The sequence below is a fragment of the Canis lupus genome, chromosome 15 (assembly GCF_011100685.1).
Source record: "Canis lupus familiaris isolate Mischka breed German Shepherd chromosome 15, alternate assembly UU_Cfam_GSD_1.0, whole genome shotgun sequence".
In the NCBI taxonomy this organism is placed as follows: domain Eukaryota; kingdom Metazoa; phylum Chordata; class Mammalia; order Carnivora; family Canidae; genus Canis; species Canis lupus.
In genome coordinates this window covers 38,731,966-38,746,781 of record NC_049236.1, presented here as the reverse complement: position 1 = coordinate 38,746,781, position 14,816 = coordinate 38,731,966, and the positions used below count along the sequence as shown (strand labels likewise).

The following is a 14,816-nucleotide window of genomic DNA, read 5'->3' as shown; positions in this document are numbered from 1 at the left end:
GACTATAGACTCTAAAAGCAGAAAGACCTTGTCTGCTCTATGTTCATTGTGTCTCAGGACCCAGCTCAGTGCCTGGCACATAGTAAGTACTCACAAAATAGCAGGTGAACAAATATATGTTGAATAAATGAATTAGTGGCAAGTCCTCCCTCAGTAGTAGTTCTTCTTTTTTTTTTTTTTCAGTAGTAGTTCTGATTGTGGACTGGACTCTGCTAGCTTATTTCCAGTGTTCAGTAGCCTCTTCTGTGAGGCTACCAGATTAAGCAAATAAAAAAATACAATCCTAGATAAATTGGAATTTCTGTGTTTTATCTGGCAACGCTACTTTCCTCACTACCACCTTTACCTTTAATAAGCAAAAATTTCTCTCATTCTCTCCCTCCCTGCCTTTCTCTTCCTCATTGCTATTCTCCTCCTACGTTTACTTAACTATTTCTGAATATAGTTAAGTATCAGGCAACTTCATGATCCTTACATCTATATATACCCACTCTTGAGAAACTATCTCTTTGATGGATTAATGAGTTGCCTTTATGACCGGTCTCCCAATTCCCAGAGGACTAAATTATCCACCTTCACCATGACAGGCTCCTTCATCCTGGGTAGCCATCTCAGGGAACTGCAACTGATTCTTTTCTCTGGAATCAGAACATGCTAAATTAGGGGCACACCTGGTGGCGCAGTGGTTTAGCGCCGCCTGCAGCCCAGGGCATGATCCTGGAGACCGTGGATCGAGTCCCACGTCAGGCTCTCTGCATGGAGCCTGCTTCTCCCTCTGCCTGTGTCTCTGCCTCTCATTCTCTCTCTGTGTCTCTATAAATAAATAAATAAATAAATAAATAAATAAATAAAATCTTTAAAAAAAATTAGGGGCACAAATGCCCTTAATACATTTCCAGACATTTTCTACCTTATTGGATCATTTTCAAACATCTTCCCTACTAAATCCTGGCTTTGAAAGAGACCTAAAGAAAATAAATCCAACATGGCCTTTCCCAGTTGACAAGACAAGAGAGTTTGACAAGGCTCTACAGAAGAGCTGAGAAGCGCCAAGTTGATGCCATGCTGTTATTTCCCACCTTCCAGCATAGTCTTGGCTTAGAACATGAGAAGTTACTTGGTGCTTTAGCCAGACTCTGTCATTTACATTAACATGCTTGGGCTCTAGATTATACTAAGGCAGTTGTGAGAACTAACTGCTTAACCTTTCAGAGGTAAATAATTTATTTGAAATTGTGTTGGAGAATCCATGGCAGTCACTCCTAGTGGTCTGTCAGTAGAGGTTGTGTGTGAAAATAGCATCATGGGAGTTACTTCTTGGTGGTGTTACACATCTGTTGACTGGGGATCTCCATCCAGAAGATGTCCTCTCCTGAACATTTGGTTTCTTTTCTGTAGCAAAGGAAACATGAGTGTCATAGTCTGAAAGAGTAAAACATTGATCCTAGATCCACTGTAGGCTAACCGTGTGAATGTCCTAAATGGTTTCAGAGCTCTGGGACTCAGTTTCCTTGTCTGTGATATAAAATTATTGCCTCCTATCTCATAACCCAGTAGTAAGGTTTCTAAGTAAGGGGGACAAAATACGTGGTACTCATTAAGTGCTTAATGGCTGCTTGTTAACATTAATCATCTCAGGCACTTTTTTTCTGCTTCATAAATGTGTGGCTGTGTTGGTTATTCTCAGGAGCAAATTCTCTTTGTTTCTCCAGAGAGGAGCTTCCTTGTGGAGCTCTGTACCGCCAGTGAGAGACAACTCGCAAGAGATGCCTGTTGTAAATAGGAAGGTGCCATGTTCCTCTTCTGTTAAGAGCAGGGTGTCCAAACTAACCTAATTGCTGCTCAGTTTTCTCTTGTGAGGCACTGAGGAATGTTCAGCATATTAGATAGAAGAACAAAACTCAGATACCTGCCAAGATTATGTACAGCCTACCCAAGGAAAAAAAATTTTTTTTAACTTCACAGCTTGTGATTGGAAAAGGACACAGGACAGCTGCTAACTGTTTTCATCTCCACTTTTGGCATGTTCTTCTAATAGCTCTCCTGTCACACTCAGTCTGCAGCATGGTGAGAACTAAACGAGTAGGACTGAGGTGTCCCCCTCAACCCCATCCCCACCCCCTGCTCGGATTCAGCTATTGGGAAAGACCATTTAAAGCATTTAATATCCACCCTACCCCTTTGGGAATGGTGTAACCCAGCTAGACACCACACTTCAAAAGAGAGAGGGAAGTTAAAGCTTTGTGGTTAGTTAGGGAACGTTTAGATTAGAAAACCCCCCAGGTCCCTGCCAACCCTGATTCCATGATTCAGTGAACAGAGAGGACTGGAGCAGAGGAGGGAAGATTAGGTCAGAAAGCTTTCCAAATTCTGTTCTATAAAGAAAGATTCATTGTTGCTCAAACGTTGTGAAATCAAACGTAAAATATGTTGGAACATTTGCTTTCAAATGTGAATTTCATATGGCTCTAAAGCAAAATGCAAATAGTTTAAATCTAGCCACATATTTTTACTGAACCTTTTCTCTCCCACACTAGCCCCACTGGAGGCAGTATCAGGTAAAAGGAGAAAGGTTCCTCTTAGCTAAGGGAGGAAGTTAAATACCTACCTCAGAGAGCTATGGTGAAAATCAAATAAAGTAATATGTCTTAGGCATTTAGAAGAGGGCCTTGCTGGGGCCTTTAGGTGGCTCAGTTGGTTAAGTGTCTGCCTTCAGCTCAGGTCATGATCCCAGGGTCCTGGGATGGAGCCCTACACTGAGCCTCGCACTGAGCACTGCATCAGACTCCCTGCTTGGCAGAGGGTCTGCTTCTCCCTCTTCTTCTGTGATCTCTCTTGTTCTTACTCTCTCTCAAATAAATAAATAAAAATCTTAAAGAAAAAAAAAAAAACACATGAAGCACAGAATCAGAACTCAGTAAGTGAGTAATTTGCCTCATGCTTACCCCAACTGATATTGTTGTGAAAACTGAAAGACAGTAGATGTTTATAAGCTTCATATTTTCATATGTATGTTATCTGGGAAAAAAGTAAGAACATACAAATAAGTTTTGTTCACCACTGTGTTTCTTCTTGTAAGACCGTTGGATTAACATCCTTAAAAATGAATAGGTTTCCTCTTGCATCTGTGAAACTTTTGACCAAGACAGTACAAATTACTACATAAATGACTTTGAAGACATATATATATATATATAATTCTAAAATATACATGAACACGTGAACACTCTCAAATGAATTAGAATTGCGCCTTATGAAATCATCAAATCTTGCTCAATACTTTACCAAATAAATACCTGATTACTTAAATTCTCTCTCTCTCTCTCTCTCTCTTTCTCCCTCCCTCTGTCTCCATAGCTTCAAAACAGATGTTTCAAAGGGAAAATAGGCTTGAAAAATAAAGAGGCAACAACTGGTACTATAAAACGACAATCATGTTAGCTATTAAATACTAATCTTAAAAATAATTCTAAGATATAGTTTATTTATTAAAATACATACCTTACATATATAAGATGCTTTCTAACTATTGCTCAGTAATGTGACATTTATTTGAGTCAATAACCCATGTGGTCTGAAGAATCTGAGAAACTCTATAAGTATGTGAAATCTAGTTAGGTTGTGAACAAGAAATTCCATTGCAATAGAATATTTTCAAACATCAGGCTAAGGTAGAGAGGTAAAAAGTATACTGTTTTCCATTCGTGTAAGAGAGGGAATTAAAACTGGAAAAAGCACACATGCAAAAAAAATGTTTTTAATCTTAAAAAATAAAATAAAATTGGAAGAAGCATATCTTCCATTATCTGATTACTTATGGTAACCCATGTTTCCATCTGATAAACGAAATAGAACTTTGCAACACTGATAGGGGGATTGTAGATCTGGGACTTATCCCAATAGTTACCAACCTAATCATGCAGAAAAGACATGCATTCGGTTTACTTGTAAGTTGATATCAAATAGACTCACAGCCTTTCTAGAAGCTAAGAAGTTGCATTATTCTAAGAATATCATGTATAGTTTTATGCCACCACATCATTTATGCTGTAAAAAAATATTAAAAATAAACTAAAATATGTGTTTCTTCATGTGTGAGTTTGCAAGATCTTGCTATCATTCCATTATACAAATATTCTATTTTAAATATCTCAGGCCACACAAATTGTGGAGAAGAATCTAGTGTAGTTAATTATAGAGCAAAAGAAATTTTTCTCCAGATTGACAGTATCCTCTTGATTTTTTTCGGTCTTGGACTGAAGAGAGAGAATAAATAACATCCAACTTAAGCTTATATTAAAAAGAAACAAGTTCCCTGTGGTTCTTAAATATGTTTCCCTAGCATTTGTAGGCATTTATTATATATAATATGCAACATGAAGGAAAGTTTGCTAAATGAATATAATCTGGGATTGAAGTGGTGAAAATAAGAGTTCTTTTCAAGCTGGAGTTCTGAGAGACAGAAGCAATCAGTTTAGATATACTTGAGAGATGATTTCAATAAATAGCTGTTATATTTCTCGTGGAACATTAAGTACAAAATGCTACTTTTTATTCTACTTGGTCATCTTGTTAGTTTATCACAGCTGGAAAAAATCCAGTAATATAAAATATTCTCTCCAGGGTCAGAGAAACTTTAGTTTCCAGCTCTCCATGCATAAAATATATTATTTTTCCTCATTCCATGATTTAAGAAAGCAGTAAAGACCTCCTGGATTAGATATTTCTTGTCAGTAAAAGAACAGTTATTCTACAAATACTGCTTTGGGCCTTTGATCCTTCTAGTAAGTCATTAACTAAGCAACTTTGCCTACTGCTTATTATTCCCTAACTGCCTTGTGCAATGTGCCTGGCAGTGTGCAAGAAAATAACAAATTACTCCTTGATTTGATCTGTCCTTTTGGTAGCATAGATTTCTAGGCCCATAAGAAAGAAATGCTAATAAAAACAGAACTGCTACTAATTTGTTTTAATGACTGAAAAATTAGAAGAAAATTTCTAAACTTCCTCAATTTTATGTTCATGAACTTTGACTAAGAAACACATCAATTATATCCTAAAGATGACTCATGAGTATTTCTGACTCCCTATTCTGATTCCCTGTCAGTCCACATTTTTGCCCTATCTGTGTGATTCAACTACAGTTTCAATGTCTTTTATTGTGAAGAAGTACAGTCTAATAGGATTTTCTCTGATGGCAGAAATAATCTCTATTCATGCTGTCCAGCACACCAGCCACATGTGGCTAACGCATTTTTGAAATCCAGTTTGAAAAGAATCAACTAGATATGGCAATTGAGAAGTCCTTCTCAACATTTGGAAGAGAAACTCTATGGGGTTAGTGGGGGTAAAAGCTTGTTTTGATGGCTTGAGGAGTAAATGGGCGATGAGGACGAAGACAAAGCATGCGTACTGGGGATGAGGAGGTAGAGTGTGCAGCGTGGTTGTTGATTCAGCAGAAGACACACATAATGGAGCTCTACCCCAGAAACCCTTGATCTGCCAGTCACGTGGAAAATGAATGGAGGAGGGAGAAAGCTAAAGTTTACATTTAGCTATTATGGGGGGGGGGGGCCTGGGGGGAGAAAGGATAAACTGAGATTTTCTAACATTTAGTGAAGGCAAGTCATAACAGGAGAATAAATTCCAGCTCCCCAGGAAGAATGGAAATGTTTATTGTCTTTGATGGCACATCTGTTACCCAAGTGCAAATGAAATGGTTAGTTGTAAGATTTGAAATATTTGATTTTTCTCTGAAAAGCTGCAAGAATTCATATTACAGAATGAAAGTATTCTTTTAATAAGAAATGCTATAAGTTCCTACCTGAGTACTGAGATTAATTTGTCCAAAAAAAAGTACATTCTTGTGCTTCTCTGTAATTTCTCAGTTGACCCTTGAAGGTGCTGAGCCCCCTCCTCACCCCCACTGCCCCATGCAGCCAGAAATCTGCTATACTTTTGTCTCCCCCAAAATTTAACCACTAATAGCATACTGTTGACAGGAAGCCTTACTAATAGCATAAACAGTCCATTAACACATATTTCATATGTTATATATATATACTGTATTCTTACAATAAAATAAACCAGAGAAAAGAAAATGTTATTAAGAAAGTCACAAGTAAGAGAAAATAGATTTGCAGTACTGTACTGTATTTATTGAAAAAAAAAAACCCACAAAGTTTAAGTAGATCCCGCAATTCAAACCCGTGTTGTTCAAGTGTCAACCATACTCCTTAAAGCTAACTTTAGATTGCAAGTTCTGAAACACTTAAGATATAATTGCAATGTAAATGTAAATGCAACTACAAATTATACAATCTATATTTACATATAAGGATACTAATCAAAAGTTAGACATGACTGAAATCATAGCATCTTAGAACTGAATGAGTATTCATTGAACTGCATTTTATGGGTGAAGACCATGAGACCTAGAAATAATATATGACTTAGCTAAGTTTACTCAAACAAGATTCGGACCCAGATCTTTAGACTCCAAGCCTGGTGGTGGTTCAAAAAAAGACTTGCTAGATGATGCACCAGGATATTTTTGGTAATCTCTATATATTGCAATAAGAGAGAAAATAGAAAATTTCTCACAGCATGCCTCATTGGGGACAGTGAATCCTTTTCTTTACATTTCCACAATTAGTACCATTTCCCCTTGGGCACATTCTCACCATTTGCACCGGGCTTCCCAAATTTTCACTCATTTTCCAAAAGTGTTTGGTAATTATTCCATATGCTAGGAAATTTGACCCAAAGAGAAGATATCTAACTTCCTTACAATTTCTCAAAAAGGTTCTTCCTCCTGGAGGTAGAGAAGACGGTATGTTGGCAGTGGAGAGGAAGAACCGTGGTTTTAAGGATTTAATTCTTCATATCATTTCAGTATTCAAACACTGAAATACAATTTTCAGGATTACCTATAGATAGTAGGTCTCCATAATTACTGAAGCAGAAGACAAACACAGACACACCAAAGAATGTGTGTGAGCTAATGTTGTGGGCTGCTAATTTAGCCCATGGAAAACCTGGTAATGGTCTAACACATAGATGGACAAAGTGTTTTGTTTCCTGTTTTTTATTTTCTGTTTTTACTTCTCAAGACCCTTTTAACTCCTTCTGGAAACCCTTTTAAGACTAAAAGTCAAATAGATAATGGTTTCATAAATCCTACTCATGACATACTGGTCCATTGCTGAAAATAATAACGCTTTCTCAAAATGAAGCCATTTATATTCTTAGCCATGCTCTATTGTGTGCACAGAGTAATTTCTTGAGGGCAATGTTTCCCATGGCATTTTGCCAAGACTGGCTTTATTTGTTTTTCATTAGGCATTTCATTATCATGCTGCTATATACCTGGATCATTCTCCCTCCTCTGAGAAGGCCAGGGTAGCTTAAGCATAGGAATGATATCTTGAGTAGGTGGCATGTTTTTGTCCAGTGAAGGCCCATTTTAAATCTCTAGCTATGGGACCATTCTTATGGCTTTAATCTTTCTAGAAATAATCAATTATCCATTTATAATGTAGTCTGATATTAAATTGTTTACATCCATCTATTCTGCCCCTATACAGGGAAAGATACTCCCTTCGTACCACACTAGACTGGCCCATCCTCCTTTATTATCTCAGGAGAAGACATTATGCTTCACCCCCATTGCCCAAGCCCAGAACTAATGTACTTTCTGCATTTCTCCATAATTCTATGATTCACTCACTGAGTCAAACTTCTTGATAGTTTCAAGCCCACCCGTATCTTTCTATCTCCCAGGACCACCACTACCTCAGTCTAAGCCCACATTGTCTCTCAAACAACTGCAGTAGCTCCTAATGGTCTTCATGCTCCCAGGATTGCCCTTTCCAATCTGTTCTCTTGCTTTAAATATCTGTCTATACCCATTTCTCTCCATAAATAAGTCTTCTGTAATTTCTACTCATAAGTGTTTTTGTTACACATTAATAAGATAGTTTGATTTGTCCAGAAAAGGAGTGATCCGAATTCTGAACTTCTCTATAGACCCCTCAGTTTAAATGAAAACTAGCTTACAAACTACAAAAGACTAAAATTCAGGGACAAACTAAGCAATCTATAAATTTCCATATTAGAAATTAATCAGAGGCCTAAAACAAAAATCATTGAAATCAGAGAATTTCAGGACTAGACTGGTCCTTGGAGATCATGTGGCTTAACTTTGTCATTTTATAGGTAAGGAAACTGTGAGGCCCAGCCCCTAAACTGAACTAAAACTAAACTAAATCGATCTTTCTAAATTTGGAATATCGTATGTAACTCCAGTTCTTAAAATCTGTCCGTGGCTTCCTGTTGTGGTCAGGATGAAGTCTGAATTCCTCCAGCGGGCGTACAATGTGTGCATAGCCTGACTTTGGCTTACCTTGCCAGCCTTACCTTTTGTTCTTCTCTCCAACTCATCCAAGAACCCAGTGCTTCCTAATGTACTATGTTCTTTCTCACCTACAGGATACTGTACATAATTTCCCTTGAGCCCTTCCTCTTTTGAGTGCTAAGTCCTAATCATGCTTCGGGTATCTGATCAGACATCATCTCCACTGAAAACACATCCCCTCGGGGTTCCCAAGCATGTGTCACCATCATAGCACATTCATAGCACTCTCACTGCCTTTGAAAATCTGTTTCCATCCCTGGACTGAAAAGAATAAAGACAGTGGTGGGCAGGGACCTGGAAATTATTCATTGTTGTATCCCCATATCTTGATCAGATGTCTGGCATTCAGTGTTTTAAGTTTAATTGTTAATTCCCACTTTTAGCCAGTTTAGTATATTTCAATTTTTTAATCAGTCCTCTTCTCAAAATCTGTTTTTAGGGGAAGGAAAAATGTATTCATACATGTCAACATATAGGTAGATCACTGTTGACCCTAAATGGCAACACTTGTTAGAAGCATTTACATTTTCATGGGAACAGAATTTGAATTCCCAGCGCAGATAAATAGTGAGCCATGAGAGCATTTCTGAGGTGAAGGAAGCTTTCCCAGGACCTTCAGCTCAGTCACCTCCTACTTGCTCTCACCCTCACAGGAGAATGACTGTTTTCATTTGTAAAAATCAACTCACTTGTTGGTTATTTTTCTCCGCATCAGATAAATCATTATTTACCTGTAGTAAAAATGCCTGATTTAACTGGTAATATTTCTGGGTTTGTTTCAGGGAAGCAATGTTATGGAAGATCAGGATTTGTTGGAAATTGGAATCCTTAATTCTGGGCACAGACAAAGAATTCTGCAGGCAATCCAGCTCCTTCCAAAGGTAAGCAATGCTTTCTTATCCTAGTCCTATGTACAGCAATTTTCAGTCCAGATGTGAAAGGGCTATTAGTACTTAGGACAACATTTCTACCTATTGATGCAACTCCCAAAAGCAGTTCTTCTTAGGTTCAATGAAACATTCAGACTTACAAGACTACTATGGGCCAAACTTGGCTTTAGTTACAAGAAGGATGTCATACAAGAAACACCACTGACCAGCAAGGCATCTTCAGGATTTCTCTTTAGTGGGAGTCCCTATATTGGTACAAACATCAGGCCAGACCCCTCAGGTGACAACTGAGATACAAGAAGACAAGATCAGTATTGGGTGAGTGTGGGAATGTTCCTGAATTAGAAGCCCGATGCCCTGTGAGAGGCAGTATCTCTTGTACAACTCCATAGACTTAGCCTCCAGGGGCAAGGAATCTGTCTAATGACTCAAGGAAGACCAAAGTATCACATCCCCATCTGGTATTTATAGTTCTTGTATAAATCCTCCCAATCTAGATGCAATTTGCCAACCAACATGTCATTTTAACTCTAAGCACTGTTACCTAGCAACAGAGTTGACCTTCTGTTTCCAGATAAGATTTCATAGGAGCCTAAAGCAAGAGAGGTAGGACCTGAGCACTGGTCTTCAAGATATGTAGGACCTTAACTGATAAGGAAAAGGAAAGCATTTCAGAGATTAGCAGAAATCATATAGATATAAATTGCCAAAAGTATTAGGGGAATAGTAATACTGTGTGATTTAAGATGCAATGGGATTTGCACAACTGTGTGAATGTCCTCAATCTTTGCCACTAAATTATGCACTTAAAAATGTGTAAGGTGGCAAAATTTATGCTTTGTTATTTCACCACGGTTTTTAAATTAATTTTTTAAGAGAGAAAAAAAAAGTCCAGTGTGATTAAAACAATTAGAGTGTAGAGAGTATAGTTAGAAATGAAGCAGAAAATGTAGGTAGGGTCAGTTTGTGTCAGGCCAAGGAATTTGGAATTTGTTCTGTAGGCACTAGGGAACAGACATGACTGGACTGCTTTAGGCCAGTCCATTTTGGAGGCAGTATACAATAGGAATGAGAAGAAGAGAAAGTTGAAGTAGGGTCAACCAGCTGGGAAAATATTCAGGGGGCAAGACTGAAAACAGATGAACTGTTCTACTTGCATCTAGGTACATGAACTTCTCATATATTTTATATTCTCCTCTGCTCTTTTCCTTTCTAATGAGGCTGTAATTTCTTCTCAGAATGAGAAAGATAAATAGTAATCACTGTTTCTAAGAAAATGATGTAATGAAATTTGCCAACTGACAGTGAACTGAGTGTCTACTGATAGAAACTTAACACTTTTGCAAATTCAAGGAGAGTCACGCATACAAAGGAGTTTGATCGTGCAATTTTCTACAGTAAAAGGAAAAGAATAAAGTGGCCTTCGAACTAATTCCAGAAGTAATTATCATAAGCGTACTATTTATCTCACTATTTTTGTATCTTAGAACATTACTTCTCAGCAAGTTTGCTCTTCATTCTCTGCAAGGACTTCTCCATTGCTCCACCCCCAACACCCAGCCCAGTGTGCAGCACATGATAGGCACTCCATAAATCAGTAAGTGACTACCCTTGTCACAACCCTGCCTGTCATTTAAAGTTCATTCAAATAGTTCCACATCACTTCCTTTGTGAAACTTTCCCTGAAAGGCAACCACTTCTCTCACCTTGGTAATTTTTGCCCTCGTCCAAACCAACCACCATTAACTGGACTACCACATGGGTTTTAATCTATCATCTCTAGGTTAGACTACTGGAGTCAATCTCTCCTTGGTTCTCTCTGGCTTGTGTAATTCATAGATACCTAATCTCTGTCTTAGTTACCTTCTTATTATTCTACATTTGAATTTCCACACAGCATCCAGAATGAGCCTTCTTAGACGTAAATCAGATCATGCTACACCGTTTTTAAAGTCTCCAGTGGATTCCCTTCTCACTTAAAATAAAATCTTTATCATAGCCCACAAAAGTCAGTAGGATCTGGCCTCTTCCAACACCTAAGACCTCATCTCTCACTCCCATTTTCCTAAACTCTAGTTATATGGTTTCTTTCTGTTCCAGAAAATACCAAGCTCATTTTTGCTTCAAGGCCTTCCCACACTGGTCTCTCTGCCTGGAAAGCCTTGTATTCAGATATTCATACACCTCCCTCCACCAAACATCATCAAATCTCTACTCAGCTGCTATCTCCTCACCAAAACCTTCATGACTTCAAAGTCACATTCCTCACATATCCCCACTGTCCTTCATGTCACTCCACTTTAGTTTCTCTATGGCACTTAGGGCTACCTGAAGTTACATCATTTATGTGTTTGTTTTTTTATTTTCCATCTGCCCCAAGATGCAGGGTCCATATGCTCAAGGACCTTGAGTGTCTTCTTCCCTTCAATATACGCAGCCCCCAGAGCAGGGCCAGTCACATTACAGGTAGCCAAAACTGTTTGTAGAAGGCAGTAATCCCTGCTGTCTCTTTCCTCTGAGATTTGATAGCGCTACTTGTTCTGAAGGCACTAATAATACTCTTGCCACTTCTGCCTTAGAAACATCCTAAAGGCAGAGGTAGTATCACATCCATCCTTGAACTTCCCAATGTGCTTAGCTCAATACATGCACATTAAAAGAATGAAAGAATGAGTGACTGAAATGAGTATTTTCCTCACGTGATTCAAATATACCTTTTTTCAAATCAGAGTTCCTCAATATTAAGATATATCTGTAATGATGCATATGCCATTTGATAATGAGAAATAGAAGAACCTGAACTCAGAGTTATTTGGAGAATAAACAGAGTGTTTATTTTTAAGACAGAATATCATTCCCATTAAAGAAAACAATATAACAGAAACAATACAAAATTAAGCTTTTATCAAGAGGCTGATGCAAAAGTGCTTACTATGCACCCAAATGAGTAGAGAATATATAAAAACATCCAAACACGTGTTCAGCAGCACAAACAGAATGTTATAATGCTACAAATTGATGCTTTGCCTTCTTAGGTAATGAGCCCAATCTTCAGATGGTTAATAGTGTAATTTTACTGCCAGCACATTCATTTGCATTCACTCTAACTTTGCACTGCTGCAAAAGGGACACAGTGTCTCTTTGTTGTGTTTATGCAATTTTAGTCTTCCGAATATCTGTGTTCTTCATCTGTCATGGAAAATATCCCATGATTGCTACCTGAAATCCTTTAATTAGCATATTGTGTTTTGGAATCCTTGAGATTGTTCTTAAACAGAGAAAAGGTGGTTTGCTAAATGCAATCTTGATCTGTTAGCACACTTCAAAGCATGTTTTTCTTGCTTTATTTGTATTTGTTGTTTCAAGTTTCGAAGACGAAAGTTTATTCCCTTGGTAAGAATAGGTTTTCTGTAATATGCCCTTTTTAATATCGAAATATTCACCAATGCAAAGGTCTGCATGTTCTCAAATAAATTTGATGTGTCAGACACTGGAATACATTCTATGTGTTCTAAGCATAGACATAGTTTGAACAGTAAGCACTTTAATTCCTCTCTTCCACTCATTATTTCCCTCTGTCTTTTGTAATGCTCAACCTTTAGTACCAAAGCTCAAATTACCCATACCCATTTTCACCCAGTATCCACTTTCCTCACTAACCCCAGTTCAGTCTTTTCTGAGGTCTAAAAGTTTCCCAGAACTTTTGAAGATCAAAGTTCACCCATTTCTCTTTTTAAGATAGGAAACATACCAAACGCTTTCTGAGAAGGTGGCTTATTTCTTACTCTGGTAGAAACTGCAAACATATTGGACTTTTTCTGTCCCGTAGACTTGGGGAAATAATCTTATTACTTGTGTGCAACATGTAATTTACCTTTTTCCAGGTGAGAATTCCATATGACCAAGTATTGGGATAATCCTATTTAAAAAGGCATTATTATGTCTTTTGTCCTTTGACAATATGGCATTTGGAAGTCAGTAATTCAAAGCATTTTCATTTTAAAACTTTGTAAGACTTGCGTCAAACCCCCTGTTGCATCTGCTCTCTTAATCTCTCTCCTCCTGAATTGAAAATGTATTTCGACACACTACTAGCTTTTTTTGGTCACATGCTCACTTCTTTTTCAATATTTCCTTTCCTAATATTTTTATGCTTTTTGTCTTTGGATTTATTGAGTAGTGGTTTATATTTGCTATCCCCTTTACTTTGCTCCCACTGATCCTCCGACCTACTTGGGTCTAATTAGTTCCTCTGCTACCTTAGCACTGCTTAGTTACAAGCAGTGTAACTAAGTAACCAGTAACCAGTAGGGAAGACAGTCCATATGCCCCTTTCCACCTTACCCCACTTCAGCTTCAGTAGGTTCCTATACTCATGTCAGATGTCAATATTGTCTTCTTCTGGTTTCCTCATTACCTGGTTATCTTCTTACCTCTAGGATGCTCTCCTTTCCTGCTCATTTTCCTCAGTTAAATGTTAGAGTTCCTAAAAACTCAACTATATTTGATGTCTAGGAAACATTGTTTATCACAGGACTCTTGCATCAGAATGCAGTTTCTGGCATTCACAGTTTTGCTCATCATTGCTAGCCTACTTCTACTTTACTGCGTAATGAACATTTACATTTCAGCTGCTCATTATTTCTAACTTCAGTTCAATTTAATCAGTATTTGTTGGGCTACATACTTTCAATTATTTTTCACTGAATGACTCTGAACAACTCTGGTTGTATTAAATTACCCCCTTTCCTATTCTCAGTTTGAGATTTTGGTTAGGAACAAAAACAAAAAACAGAGTTATCTGTTATTCCAATAGAAAAACAAGATTATATGTTAGTTATGTATTGCTATATAATAAATTACCCCCCCAAAAAATAAATAAATTACCCCAAACCTTAGTGTCATATAAAAACAGCACCTATTATCTCAGAGTTTCTGTGGGCTGAGAATCCAGGAGCAGCTTAGCTGGGTCCTTGGTTCTGGGTCTCTCACAGGGCTATAGTCACTCAAGACCCAAGTGGGAAGGACCCACTGCCTAGCTCACTCACATGGTTGTAGGCAGGTTTCTGTTCCTCAGGGGTTTTTGGACTGAGGCCTCAGTGCTTCACAGCTGTTGGCTGAAGGCTTTCTTTCATTCCTTGTCATGTGGGTCTCCCCATAAAGTATCTCACAACAGGCATCTGGCTTCAAAAGCACAGCAAGTGAGAGGTCAAGAAAGGGCTAGGGAAATGGAAGTCAGAGTCTTTGGTAACATACCATCCTTTTGCCATATTCTCTTCATGAGAATCAAGTCACTAGATCAAGTTCACATACAAGAGGAGGTTTTTACAGATACAGTAAAGATCTAGAGGTGGGATCACTGGGGGACCAGCTCAGAATTCTGCTCACTACAAATATACTTTATAATGGTCCACTTTACAGTCTAGTTACCATGTCTACATTTGTGATTAAAGTGGAATAACCTATCAGCAGTAACAACAAAAAAGGCTTCTTTGATTTCCATGGGCCAT

The 14,816-nt window shown here is 37.9% G+C and overlaps 1 protein-coding gene across 19 annotated transcripts in view; it reads left to right on the top strand.

Moving 5' to 3' along the window:
• The window catches only part of ANKS1B (ankyrin repeat and sterile alpha motif domain containing 1B), a 1,057,476-nt gene that overhangs the window by 739,690 nt on the left and 302,970 nt on the right, over positions 1 to 14,816 (top strand). For all 19 annotated transcript variants that reach the window (XM_038558749.1, XM_038558744.1, XM_038558739.1 and 16 more), the window contains one exon: positions 9,199 to 9,297. In XM_038558749.1, the coding sequence (XP_038414677.1) occupies positions 9,199 to 9,297 (99 nt within the window). The remainder of the gene's footprint in view (positions 1 to 9,198; positions 9,298 to 14,816) is intronic.